Source organism: Castor canadensis, chromosome 8 (assembly GCF_047511655.1).
Source record: "Castor canadensis chromosome 8, mCasCan1.hap1v2, whole genome shotgun sequence".
Classification (NCBI taxonomy): Eukaryota; Metazoa; Chordata; class Mammalia; order Rodentia; family Castoridae; genus Castor; species Castor canadensis.
The window spans coordinates 51937999-51950481 of NC_133393.1; the positions used below are offsets into that span (position 1 = coordinate 51937999).

The 12483-nt window shown below is 44.6% G+C and overlaps 1 protein-coding gene across 2 annotated transcripts in view; it reads left to right on the forward strand.

Annotated features, from left to right (window-relative positions):
* Positions 1-2108: 2108 nt before the first annotated feature.
* The window catches only part of Gmds (GDP-mannose 4,6-dehydratase), a 631788-nt gene continuing 621413 nt past the window's right edge, over positions 2109-12483 (forward strand). Inside the window, exon 1 of one of the 2 annotated variants that reach the window (XM_074082996.1) lies at positions 2109-2464. In XM_074082996.1, the coding sequence (XP_073939097.1) occupies positions 2363-2464 (102 nt within the window). In that variant the 5' untranslated portion in view covers positions 2109-2362. The remainder of the gene's footprint in view (positions 2465-12483) is intronic. The other variant, XM_020165951.2, reaches the window with a different exon arrangement.

A 12483-nucleotide genomic window follows, 5' to 3' on the forward strand; every position in this document is an offset into this window, starting at 1 on the left:
AATTCTACAACTCCAGTTGTGACAACCAAAAATGACTCCATACTTTGTTAAATGTTCCTTGGTGTAAGCTTACCCATAATTGAGAATTATTAGGTTAGACTAAAACACAACTAGGGCCATTTCCCTCAGAGCTTTCAACTCTCCTGTAGCCCACACTTTTCCTTCTATCTAATATAATCTCATGCTGCCTAGAACCTATGCTGGCTGTTTATATTCCCTAATGCCACTGGGTAAATGACAAGACCTTCACTACCAACTCCCTCCCTCCCTCTCAAACAATAAGGCAAACCTTTTTTTCCTCTGTCTGAATAGAGCTAATTAAGTCAATGAAGTCATTAAGGAAGACCTTAATCAATTATAACTGGTGTCCTTACAAGAATAGGAACTTTGGACACAAAAACATACTAGAGGGAGGGCATCACATGAGCATGAAGATGGCCATCTACAAGCAGAGGAGAGAGGCCTCAGAAGAAATCAATCCTTGATCTTGTAACTCCTGCTTCCACATTTTCCAGAAATAAATTTGTGTTAAGCTAACCAGTCTGTGTGGTACTTTGTTATGGAAACCCTAGCAGACTAATAATTTGCCCTGATACCGGTTTTAGGAAGTTTTCTAGAGACATATCTATCCTTCATTTCTCATTTTGGATCTTCAGTATTTTGTAAATATTTTTTAAAAATTTTATTTTCAGGCCCTAACAATATTTGTATGTTTGCATGTATGTATGTATTTATTATTTTATAGTGCAGGGGATCAAACTTAGGAACTCATACATGCTAGGCAAGTGCTTTACTACTGAGCTACATCCCCACCCCACACAATATTGGTTTTATTTCCAGATTTCTTCTGTCACACTAAGAAGGACAGATGGATTTCCAGCATTCAGTGGTGTGATAGGAGGTCTCAAAGCTCTAGGCCAATTTTTCTCAGCTTATTTTTTCCGAAAGTGTTAAATCATTTACTCATGCATTAATTTACAGCATGAAAACAAATAGTTTTTCAAATAGTATAGTAGATTCAAAGACATTTCTTGTTCATTGTGAATTCCTTTAAATGAATGTGTTTCCTCTGCTTTAGGGTCTCATTCTCCACAGAGAATGCACAGAGGAAAGGCAAGGTGTGGAACTAGACAAGTCTATGTATGACCCTGAGGAATAACCTTGAGGATTTTTTTTTTTTGAAGGGTGGGGATTTTAAATTTAATCCTGAGTGTTCCTGATTTTGGAATTCCAGGTTCTCATCACATCCTGCATGTTATTTTGGGCACTGCTATGGTAATTCAGTTTGTGATTTGAGGCGAATATCAGAGGTTATTTTTTGGGGGAGAGATAGGTAGAGCAATCGGGACAATGAAATTTGTATCCCTCCCAGTGTCTGAGTCACTGCAGCTCCTTTCCTTGCCAAATGCAAGGTAAATTTAATGGACACGGAGCTGGGACCCTACCTTGTGTGGGAATGACTCTTTGAAATTTGCCATGTCCAGGTTCATTGATCCATACAGTCTTTCCTTATGCTGCACATGGGTGGGGCCAGAGTCCTGCAAACTAGAACACTGCACTTTGAGTCCTGTTACTTGGAACCTCCACGCCTAACTCCAAGGTTCAGGAAAGTGCTAGAAGTCAGAAAGCCAGGCTAGGACCGAGGTTAGTTATTCCCCACATCTGTAACTCCATTTAGAGGCCCTGTGACTCTAGTGTCTTTCAAGTAATGTAAAACCAGGCTCCTCAAAAACGCAGTGCAACAGGCTTCCAGGAATTACTAAGGTTGACCCCAGTCCTGTGACGCCTGGATTTGGGATTCAAAAGTCAGCCCAGGGTTCCTCCCAGCATACTCAGGTGACAACGGGATTTCTGGGAGATTCGGCAAGGCGGAAGGGAGGACTTCAGGTTGGAGTCCAAGCCTCCCCGTGTCAGTTCTCTACACTCGGCCCTGCTAGGGAGCGGCAGGCGCCGACTAGCATCCTTCCTCTTTCCGGCGCCCCGGCGGCGGCAGGCCCCGCCCCTCCAACGCGGCCGTTGGCGAGGGGGCGTGGCGTGGCGGCCGCCGGCGGGGCGGGGCTTGCCGCGGTCGCCGCAGTAGCGTCGTTGCTGACGTGACAGAAGCGGCGCCCGCCAGGTCGCTGCCCTGCAGCTCGCCGCCCAGCTCGCCTCGGCCCGCCCCCTCCCCTCCTTGGCCGGCCTCCTCGCGCCCTGTCAGACCGTGGCGGCCAGCCGCGCGGCGCACCTCCCTCCGCCTTCAGTATTGCGAGGCGGCCCGCTCGCGGGCACACCCCCACCTCCCTGCCGGCATTACCGCCCGCGTCGCGCTCCGCCCTGCTCTGCTCTCGACCGCTCCGCCGCTCGCCTTCCCGCCCGAGGCAACATGGCCCACGCGCCGGCACGCTACTCCAGCCCCCGGGACTCCGGGGACTGTGAGATGAGCAAGCCCAGGAAGGTGGCGCTCATCACCGGCATCACCGGCCAGGTGAGTGCGAAGGCTGGGGGTGACCGGGCCTGCTGCCACCCCGGCACGTGTGCGCGCGGACCCAGCGCTGGTACCCGCGTCTCCAGGAGCAGTTGTCAGGGCATCCCGGAAGGGGTCTGCGGCCGGGACGGGGACCGGGGCTGTAGTGGGGGCAGTGTATTGCGCGTGGAGTGTGGAGTGGATCCTAGGCTTCTGGTCTTCCTCTGGGGGATGTGAGCTGGGCTCCTCACCTGATGGAGCCTCTCCTGGGCACAACCACCCTCGCTCACCTGTTCGCCAGATGACCTCAGCGCTTGTTTCGCCTGGCCCAAGAGGGTGCACTTGGAATTTTGTTCTTTGCAGATTCTAGTGCAGGGGAAGGGAAAAGAACATGTTTCTGTCAGTATATAGGGAGGCAGGAGGGGGTGCCTTGGTGTTTTGGTTCCTCCTCACCAGATTTCCAGGTAGAAAAGAGGAAATAAAAGAAAGTGTTTTGAACTCACAAACTGGGAAATGTTTTTTTGGGAAACACAAACACATTTTTTTAGTCAAATGCATTTCTGAGAGTCATATTCATACATTTCGAAGCATATCTGACAGACCGGTTCAGAAGTGACGCTACTGTTTCCAGTTCCAAAGAAATGAGTTCGTTGAATGAAGTAAGAAGGTGAAGCTGTCTTAAATGTTGGCACCTCATTGTTGCAGACTGAGCATGGCTAGTTTGTGACAGTCATCTCTTACAGGTGTTGCAACAAGTAAGGCCATCGCTATGTCTTATCAGGCTGCGCTGTTTCAGATTCAATAATGATGAAATAATCATAATCTTATTGTTACAGAAAAAATGTGATATGTGGGTCCCTGATAGCTACAGGTGTCTAAAAATGTTGAAATAAAGATGAAAATAATGGTATATATTATGCTTATTATATATTCCACTCACTTGAATAATATTAGCTTATTAGTTCTCACAACAAACTGTTTACAATGTGGAAGTAAGGCTTTAGGAGTTTGATTTGCTTGAGGCCAAACAGCTAGGAAGTGTATTTGGGATTGAAACTGTGCTCTCAAAGATGCCTGGCCTTAGAAAAGGAGAAACTGAATTGATCAGACAATTTCAACTACTAGATACTGATTAATTTCTAGTTACTCTCACATCTTGTTTTGTTTAAGGTAATTATGACAGACAAGTGTTTGAAAACTGGTAGGAGAAGGATGAGGTTGAGGAGAAAACCCATAAATTCTGGCAGTAACAGCTTACATTCTCTCAGCACCCCCCTCTTTCACTCTTCCTCCTCCCTTCTTCTCCCCCACACCCCTTCCCCCCCAGGCCCCAGTCCAGGGCTTCCCAGATGCCTTCTACCCCTGAGCCACACCCCCAGCCCTGTCCTCTCTCTTTTTTTAATGTTGGGGAACTTTGTACAGATGATTCCCTCTTTTCTAAGTTTTCAGACTGAATCTGAAGCCCAAATGTTTACTGAATTTACTTGATTTCTTAAAAGTAAAGATTTTTAAAAAGTAGGGTCAAGAAATTAGTTAAGATGCTGATGTATTGTTATGGCTTATGTCAGTTTAATGACCAGCAGTATGAATCAGTGCAGGTTAGAAATGGAATCTTACTTAGATGTTTGAAAGCAGTCATTTAGCTGGTACTGAGTGGCCAGCAAGGCTTGGAAGTGGGCCCTCGAAGTGGTCCCCAACTCTAGTTTGTCTGGCATACTGCCACAAGGGTCTCCTGAAGTGCAATGCTCAGCATACCACTCTCTGACCAGAATTTTTGGCTTCTCATTTCATTTCCAATTTTAAACACCTGCTTTGCTCCTTCTGATCTTTGCCCTGCAACATATGCCCTTGGCATTATCTCCTTACTTGCTTGGTGCGGCATTGGCTTCCTAATGTTGTCTTAGCGCAATGCTGAGTTTGATAGCTGCCACGTAAGTGCTTGCTGATGGAATTGATTGCTCTTCTGTGCTGTTTATTTTCGCTGACAGTGACTTCCAACCTGGAAGGATCCTCGAGGATTCTTGAGGACTGACATTAAAGCAAGGTGGTCCATACCTTATTGTGTATTTTCTTAATAATATTGGATGAGAACTTATTGAGCTACTCACTATGGTAGGCATTTTATATATCTCTGCCTAAGAAACAGGAATAACTTGTATTTGAGAAGGATCATATGGCTGATACTGAGTGGCCAGAAAGGCATGGAAGTGGTCCCCCACTGTAGTTTGTCCTGCAAATTTGCACACCTGGCTAAGAAGTTTAAGTATGTTCTTGAGGTCACACATGATCTAAAACCTTTGGTAAAGCCACACACACACTAATTGAGAGAGAGAAAGAGATTGATTCAAGTGCCCCTGCTCTGGCTCTTTGGGCTGTCATGGCAAAAGTGAGCTGAAATTACTTGTCACAAATTCCTATTTGAGAATAGTACAGACAGGCCAGCTGTCTTATCTGTTATGCCCCTCTAATATATATTCTCAGGCTTTTTATTCTGGCTTTTCCCTCCTATCCTTGGCACAGTAGCTGTGAATCCTTTTCCAAAATGTACACCTTACTGAATCACTTTCCAAGAAACCCAGACATTGTTGTCCAGGCCCTCTGCTAACCATTCCCAAAGCTCACTTGCCTTGTCTAATGATGTTTGCTGTTCTTTACTGCACTAATGGAAATGCTTTTGCTGTTCTTTGAGTGCTATTGCCTTGTATTCTTTGGAGTCATTATTTGTGGCTGAATGGACAAGACTTGACTATAAGACTTTTGACTTGATTTATATGACTCAGTGTTCTCAGACTAATCCTGCCAAATGTAGCCACTTTAGGAACTTTTTTTTGTGTTTACATACATGCATCCTCTGTTGGTGGTATAGGTAATTTGCATATCTTCTTTCTTTCCGCTTGCAAACTGCTTTAAGTAGAAATCTCATTTTCAGTCTATTACCTCCCACATGGCTTCACCTACTGAGTTTTCAAAAATGTTGACTTAGTTTTCCCATTAATGGAAGGATGTACAGGCTTGTTTTGATGCTGCTGGGGTAAAAAGATGTTGGTTCTCACAGTCTTTGAGGATCTTAAGACAATGCAAATGTAAAGACAGTGCACATGAAAAAATTAGTAACACAATAGTGTTAGGGGCCAAAATGCGTGTTTCCTCCATTCCTAAGGGAGAAGTCATTGACTACAGAAACAGAAGAAACTGTTCCAGGTAATTGGAATATGTAGGAGTGTAGAGAGGGGAGTTTTTTTTGTTTTTTTTTTTTTTTTAAGAGGGGGGCAGGCATTCATTAAAAATTGTAACACTTATAGAGAAGTTTTTTATTTTGTGTGTGTGTATGTGTGTGTTTGTTGGGGATTAAAACTAGGGCCTTGTGTTATATATAGCACACACTCTACTGCTAAACCACATTCCTAGCCTCCACTTCCAAAAAAGAAATGAGGGTTGAGGTTGTAGTTTGGTGGTAAGTCATATGCTAAACATGCCTGAGGCTCTGGGTTCATCTTTGGTATGAAAAAAGCAAAAGCTGCCAAGACTGGTGGCTCACATCTATGATCCTAGCTACTCAGGAGGCAGAGATCAAGAGGATCAAGAAATACCCAACACAAAACAGGACTGGTAGAATGACTCAGAGGTTCAGAGTTCAAACTCCAGTACCACCAAAAAACAAAATAAAACAAAAAACTAAAAACACCCAAAAAACAAAAAAATCCAAAACCCAAAAAACTAACCAAACAAAAAAACCCAAGAGCGAAAAGCTGAGTGTGTGATAGCAATAGAAAGATGGAAGTATTGTACCCCAGGGCTGAGGACAGCACTGACAGTGAGCATAAAATTCAGCGTTGAACTTCCTGAAGTCAAAATGTATAGGTGACCTCTCAGGGCTTTAACTTTCAATCAAGAGACTCAAAATAAGATGACACAATATATTTGATGGTAGTGTTTTGTTTTTTTTTTTTTTTGAGACAGGATCTTACTATGTAGCCTAGGCTGGCCTCAAACTCTCGATACTCCCAACAGGTTTGGGATTACAGGTGTGTTACACCATACCAGGCAATTTTAACTTTTGGAGATTCTGTTGTCCTATGTATGTCTCTTTCCCTCCAGCCCCGTTTTTTTTAAAATGAGCTCTTTTTCGGGGGTGGGGAGGTTATGCATGTATTGTACGAGTGTGCATGTGTGCTAGGGATGGAACCCAGGGCATCCTGCATGCTATCTACCCTAGAATCACAACCCCCAGCCTGTTTTGTTTGTTTGGTGAGACACGGTCTTGCTATTTAGCCCAGGCTGGCTTTGAATGCATGATCCTCCTGCCTCAGCTTCCTAATACTGGGATTTATAGATAGGTACCACCATGGCAGGCTCAAAGTTGTTTTTACAAGACAGAAATGCCTTTCTAGCGTATTCTTTTATAATTCCAATGAAAGGTGAAAGCATACATTTTGGTAGGTGGAGACTTTAGAGAACTGAATGATAAGAGTGTCTGTGGATTTTTCCCTTTTCAATATTAGTTTTTTCAATCAGTTATCTGCCAGAATAGGAGCAGGTTAGAACTTTAGGTTACTTTGTGAGGTTCTAGGGAAGAGAGCCTTGCATTCTGAATACCAGGTGTACTTAAGGGTAGGATTTATGTTGCTGTTTTATTATGAAAGAATCTGATAGGTGAAGTCCTTCTCACCTGCTAGCGTGCCTAAGGGGGTGGTGGGGATCTGTCCAAACATTGAAATATGTACTAATTCAAGGTTCCAGAGTTCTGTACCTTGAAGCACCAGAACAGTCTCTTCTGTTTTTTATAATCAATGACTTTTCTATAGGGTTGGAGAAAATACTCATTTTGGCTCCTAACACTATTGTGTAATTAATATTACACTATTGTGTCCACTGTCTTCTCATGTGCATTGCCTTAGCATTCAGACAAAGCACCTGTCTTTAAACAAACATGGTCAAGAGGAGGTAACTGGTATGCCAGTTGAAGGTAGCAATTTATTTGTAGATAAGTCTTGCTTAGTTGAAGGAGTGGACCATTTGACTTATCAATATCAGGTTATTCAAGCCATATTATTTTGTATCAATTTTATTTTGATGGCTTTTTAAAAATTACTGTTTTTGGTGGGACTGGGGTTTGAACTCAGGCCCTCGTGCTTACTAGTCAGGCCCTCTACTACTTGAGCCATGCCGCCATCCCTTTTTTGCTTTAGTTATTTTTCAGGTAAGATACCATGTTTTTGCCTGGGGTACAGTCCTGCTACCTATGGCCTCCTGAGTGCTGGGATTATAAATCTGAGCCACCATGCCCAGTTCTGATGGCCTTATTTTTTAATCTTCAGTAATTTCATAAGTTTCCTTTGAGCATATTTTAGCTGCTCTAAAACAAACCTACTCTTTAAAGAAATGCATGTAAGAATGTATGACCTGATTCACTAGACTTAGGTCCTTTAATTTAAAAATTAATTTACAGTGTTAGTGATAGAACAATAATGTGGCCATTTATAAATCGGTGTCCATTTTATTCTCAGACCTCATTTAAGAAACTCCCAAGGACAGCCCTGCCCTTAACAGAAATTCCCATACTCTAAGACAGCGCCACCCCTACCAGAGACTACTGCTAACTTCCTTAACCTCCCTCTTCTATAAAAGCCATGCCTGGCCCAGAATTGCTGCTGCGCTATCTTTTCCCTGGCCAGCCTGGCAGTTTGGGCCTGCCATTAAACTTTGCTCTATGGATGTGAGACTTTTCTTGTGAGCTTTCTTTGTGAGCAGCGTTTTTCCTAATATTTGGTGCTGTGACTTGGATCAGGGTGCACTCCCGGCAGTCCTCCATCCCATCCTGCTCTCTCTCTCTCTCCTCCCATTCCCTTCCTCTGGGATCAAAGCTGCTTTGCCGAAACCCCTGATCATAGAAAGCGCTGCTCCTTCGTTAGCTCACAGGGAATTTCCTCCACCCCAGCACGCCTCCAGTTGCCATTCATCACTGGCCAGTCTTCCCTCAAGGTCCTCTCTCAGTGAGTCCTCGCACGCAGAGCCATGATCTTTCTTCTCATTTCCTTGAAATCCTAACACTAAGTCTCACCTCACTCCCATCCCTGGACACTGGGTCCCCCACTAGGGACTGTGGACCCCCGTGATGAAGACGTTTCCTCTGGGTGCTCCACATCTCTCTATCTCTCTCTCCTGAGGACCTGATATTTCAGGGACGCCCGCCATATCTCTCCTCAGGTCAGGCCTCTCCATGAGAGTTGGACCATCCAAAATTCCTTCAGACTCCCCATTGTGATGTCTTCTGGCCAATCTTGGGCCCCTACGCCTCACGCCTGATCTTAAGCCCTGAAAGCTCATTTTTCTCTGTAATCAGGCATGGCCCTGATACCCATTAGACAGTGTCTCCAAATGGCCACTTAATGGCACTTTCAGTCCCAATATTTTAAGGGATTTATACAATCTCTGTGAGCATGCTGGTAAATGGAAGGAAATACCCTACGCCCAATCCTTTTCCTACCTCCACACCAAACTCTCCCTCTGTACTTCCTGTTCCCCTGTGCTGGTTCTATTAGTCTCTAAACCAGCTTCTAAATGAACCAAATCCTCTCCCGAACCTTCTCCTTCCCCATGTAAGCAGACTTCTTGCGCTGCTCTGGCTGCTTGTCTCTTTGTATTTGTATGGTGTCAAGCCACTCCTTGCCAACTCTGGCCTCAAGGCGGTTCCAGCTCTGGGAGAGCTCATGCTTCCCTCCCTGTGGGCTGAGACCAAGTCCCCAGTTTATTCAGGTATGCCTTATGCTACATTGGCAGAGTGCTGTTTGATTATGACATCTGATGACTGCTTCTCTTTTCCCTCTTCTGTCTAATGCACCATTTTTCTGAGACGGTGACCAAAGACTAGAGGTGTCGTTTTACTGAAAGTGTTCCAGTACCAGTCAATGGGAGTGACCTAGAGGTGATGGCTAATCCCTCAGGTGTGTGTCATGCCTCTAGGCTCTGCCTTCCCCTCCCTTACCTAAGATGTCAGGACACCTTTTCTGCTTCCTCCATGGTCTCACCATGTGTCCTTCCCCTCCCTGGGCTTAGTGGGACCCTGCCTTCCATGATAAACTTGTAGCATGGTACCTTATGACTTAAGTTATTCCAACTAGTTTTCCAGGCCTCTCAGTCTAAAGTAACTTTAAATCAGCTGCTAGGCAAAAGCGCTTACAAAAAAAACTGTGGCTGCCACACTAATGCCCTAACTCCACCCCCACAAGGGGAGGAGGGAAAGCAAACAGGTGCACTCGTGCACAGCGGGAACACCTGCCATAGCTAAGAGAATCCATAGGCCAACCCAACACACATCCTAGGCTGCCAGCTGCACATGGGCCGCCACTTCCCCTAGAATAAAACGCGCACAGAGTACACAGGAAGCGGGGAGGGGCGACAGTCCGCAGGATCAGGCCTAGACAGTCAGGCTTGCTTGTCCCTGACTGTGTGTGTGTGTGTGTGTGTGTAGGGAGTGGCGCCTTGCACACGCCCTGCTCCTAGCCCCACCTCACACCTCGGGGCACTGGACCCAGCCTTATAAGCCAATTGTTAGCTCAAGGTTATAGTCCCAAAAATCTTAAAATGGACATTATGGTACTGTTATTGGCCTGTGGTGCCCTCTACATGCCCTTCTCTAACTTTGCAGATGATTTATTCCTTTGTTAAAAAAGTAGCCTTTATTAAAGAGGCTGCTTGCTGTTAGCTAAAAGACAGGATCATAACGTTTTGTTCTTTCTGGGAGTGACCTACATCTTCCAGTCTTCTGGCTTGTAGATGTTGGAAGCTTTGTACAGAGGCCTGGCCTCAGTATTATTTGGGTGGCCAAGAGAAGTGGCCTTCACAGGGTTCCTTAAATTACAATACCATACTCCAATTAGACCTTTTCTATAAAAGGGAAGATAATGAACTAAGGTCTGTTATACAAATTTCTACCTTCTAAGCCACCCTAATATTCAGAACCTCCTAATGGGTGCTTCTCCCTTCAACAGGTAATGGTAGAAAGAGGGCAAGTCTTATGTCCCCTTCCAATTATCAGATCTAAGTGAAATTTAGAAACATCTGGACAGCTATACTGATGCTCAGACAAATACATTCAAGCCTTTATCTCTGTAATCCAAACCTTTCAACTGACATGAAAAGATATTATGCTTCTACTAGACCAGACTCTTTTCTCATTAGAAAGGATATTATGCTTCTACTAGACCAGACTCTTTTTCTCATTAGAAAAGCAATGGGTTCTGGCCTGGCCAAGGCCACTCAGGTTGGAAATGATTACCATTTACAATGAGCCCCAATACTAGTGGCACCTGGAAATGAGGGAATAAATGTGCCTAACTATAGGGGCAGAGGCAGTCCCCTTGACAGATCCACACTAAAAGGGGCTGGTGATATGGCTCAAACAGTAGAGTGCTGCTTTGCAGGCAAAAGTCCTGAGTTCAAATCTCAGTACAGCCAAAGGGGAAAAAATATATTTGGGGATAAGGGAATAGCTCAATGCTATTCCCTAGTCTGCCCAGCACATGCAAGGCCCTGGGTTCAATTCCCCAGCATTGCTAAATCAAAAAAAAAAAAAGTGGTAAGAAAGATAAGTGGCATTAATGTTGCTTCAGGCATCTCATAGTGGAAGAAAGTAGTTTAACTACTCTCTTCAAGTGAGATCTTGAAGATCTCTCACTCTTCAAGTGAGGAAACTGGATCTCTCACTCTTCAAGTGAGGAAACTGGATAAAAGTGTTACACTTAACCTAAATCCCGACAGCCCCTGCCTCCCACAGGTCACCTACCTAGGTGTGGCCTTAAAGGGACAGACTCACTCCCTGAGTCATGAGTGCATCAACCCAGTCTTCTGCCATAAGACAGCTTAGAGCTTTCTTGGGAGTTACAGGATTTTACAGAATCTGTATCCCTAGATATGCAGTCCCTTAGCAGACATCTTTTTATGCTCCTCCTAATATTCCTATTTGGGTCTTAAATAATGTATGGCCACCCATTTCTCTTAGAAAACTTGCCTCCAACAAACTCTGCTCCTCTGGCTGACTACCTACCTTATCTTAACCTTCTCAGGGAACTTCTCAGAGAGCATGCAGACCAGATCCTGCCCCATCCTATAACAATTTCTGTTAAACCAGGGGATCTTGTTCTCTTAAAGGATCTTCTACCCTCTCCATTGGGATTTCAGTGGACCAGCCCTCATCTGGTCATTCTCACGACACCCACTACTGTCAATCTCAATGGGATCCCCCAGTGGTGGCACCTCTCAGGGAACAGTTAAATTGTCTAGGGAACAACATTTCACAGTGGTTCTTCTGGCTAATGCTAATCCTAATGCCTGTGTTTCTTGCTCTGCTATTCTTAACCTTCCTCCCTTGTATCATGCTACATGTCTGCTATTGCTAATCAAAAGTTTAACCAGTTGTACCTCCAGGGACATCAACCTACCTGGACACAGGAGTCTGAGGATCTTGTCCCATACAACGCCCCCTGCCAGCAGGAAGCAGCTAAAGAGACCGGTGCTTCACCCCAATTCCTGATCCTCATTCCCTACCCTCATCATTATTAAAAAAAAAAATTGGGGAATGATAGAACAATAATGTCACCATTTATAAATTGGCAGCCGTTTTATCCTCAGACCTCACTTGAGAAACTTCCAAGGACAGCCCTGCCCTTAACAGAAATTCCTGCACTCTAAGACAGCCCCACCCCTACCAGTGACTACCTTGCATGCGCTAACTTCCTTAACCTCCCCCTTCTGTAAAAGCCACGCCTGTCCCAGAATCTCTGCTGCGCCATCTTTTCCCTAGCCAACCTGGCAGTTTGGGCCTGTCATTAAACTTTGCTCTATGGACGTGAGACTTTTCTTGTGAGCTTTCTTTGTGAGAGGCATTTTTCCTAATAGTTAGAAATTTGTAATTGAGAGTTGTCAAGAAGTACTATTTTTTTTTCCCACAGTACTCCTTGAACTCTTTAAATAATGACTCGAATTATAATAAATAACAGGGACATTTCCTCTATGGTTTACTTTCTAATACCTATTCAGTT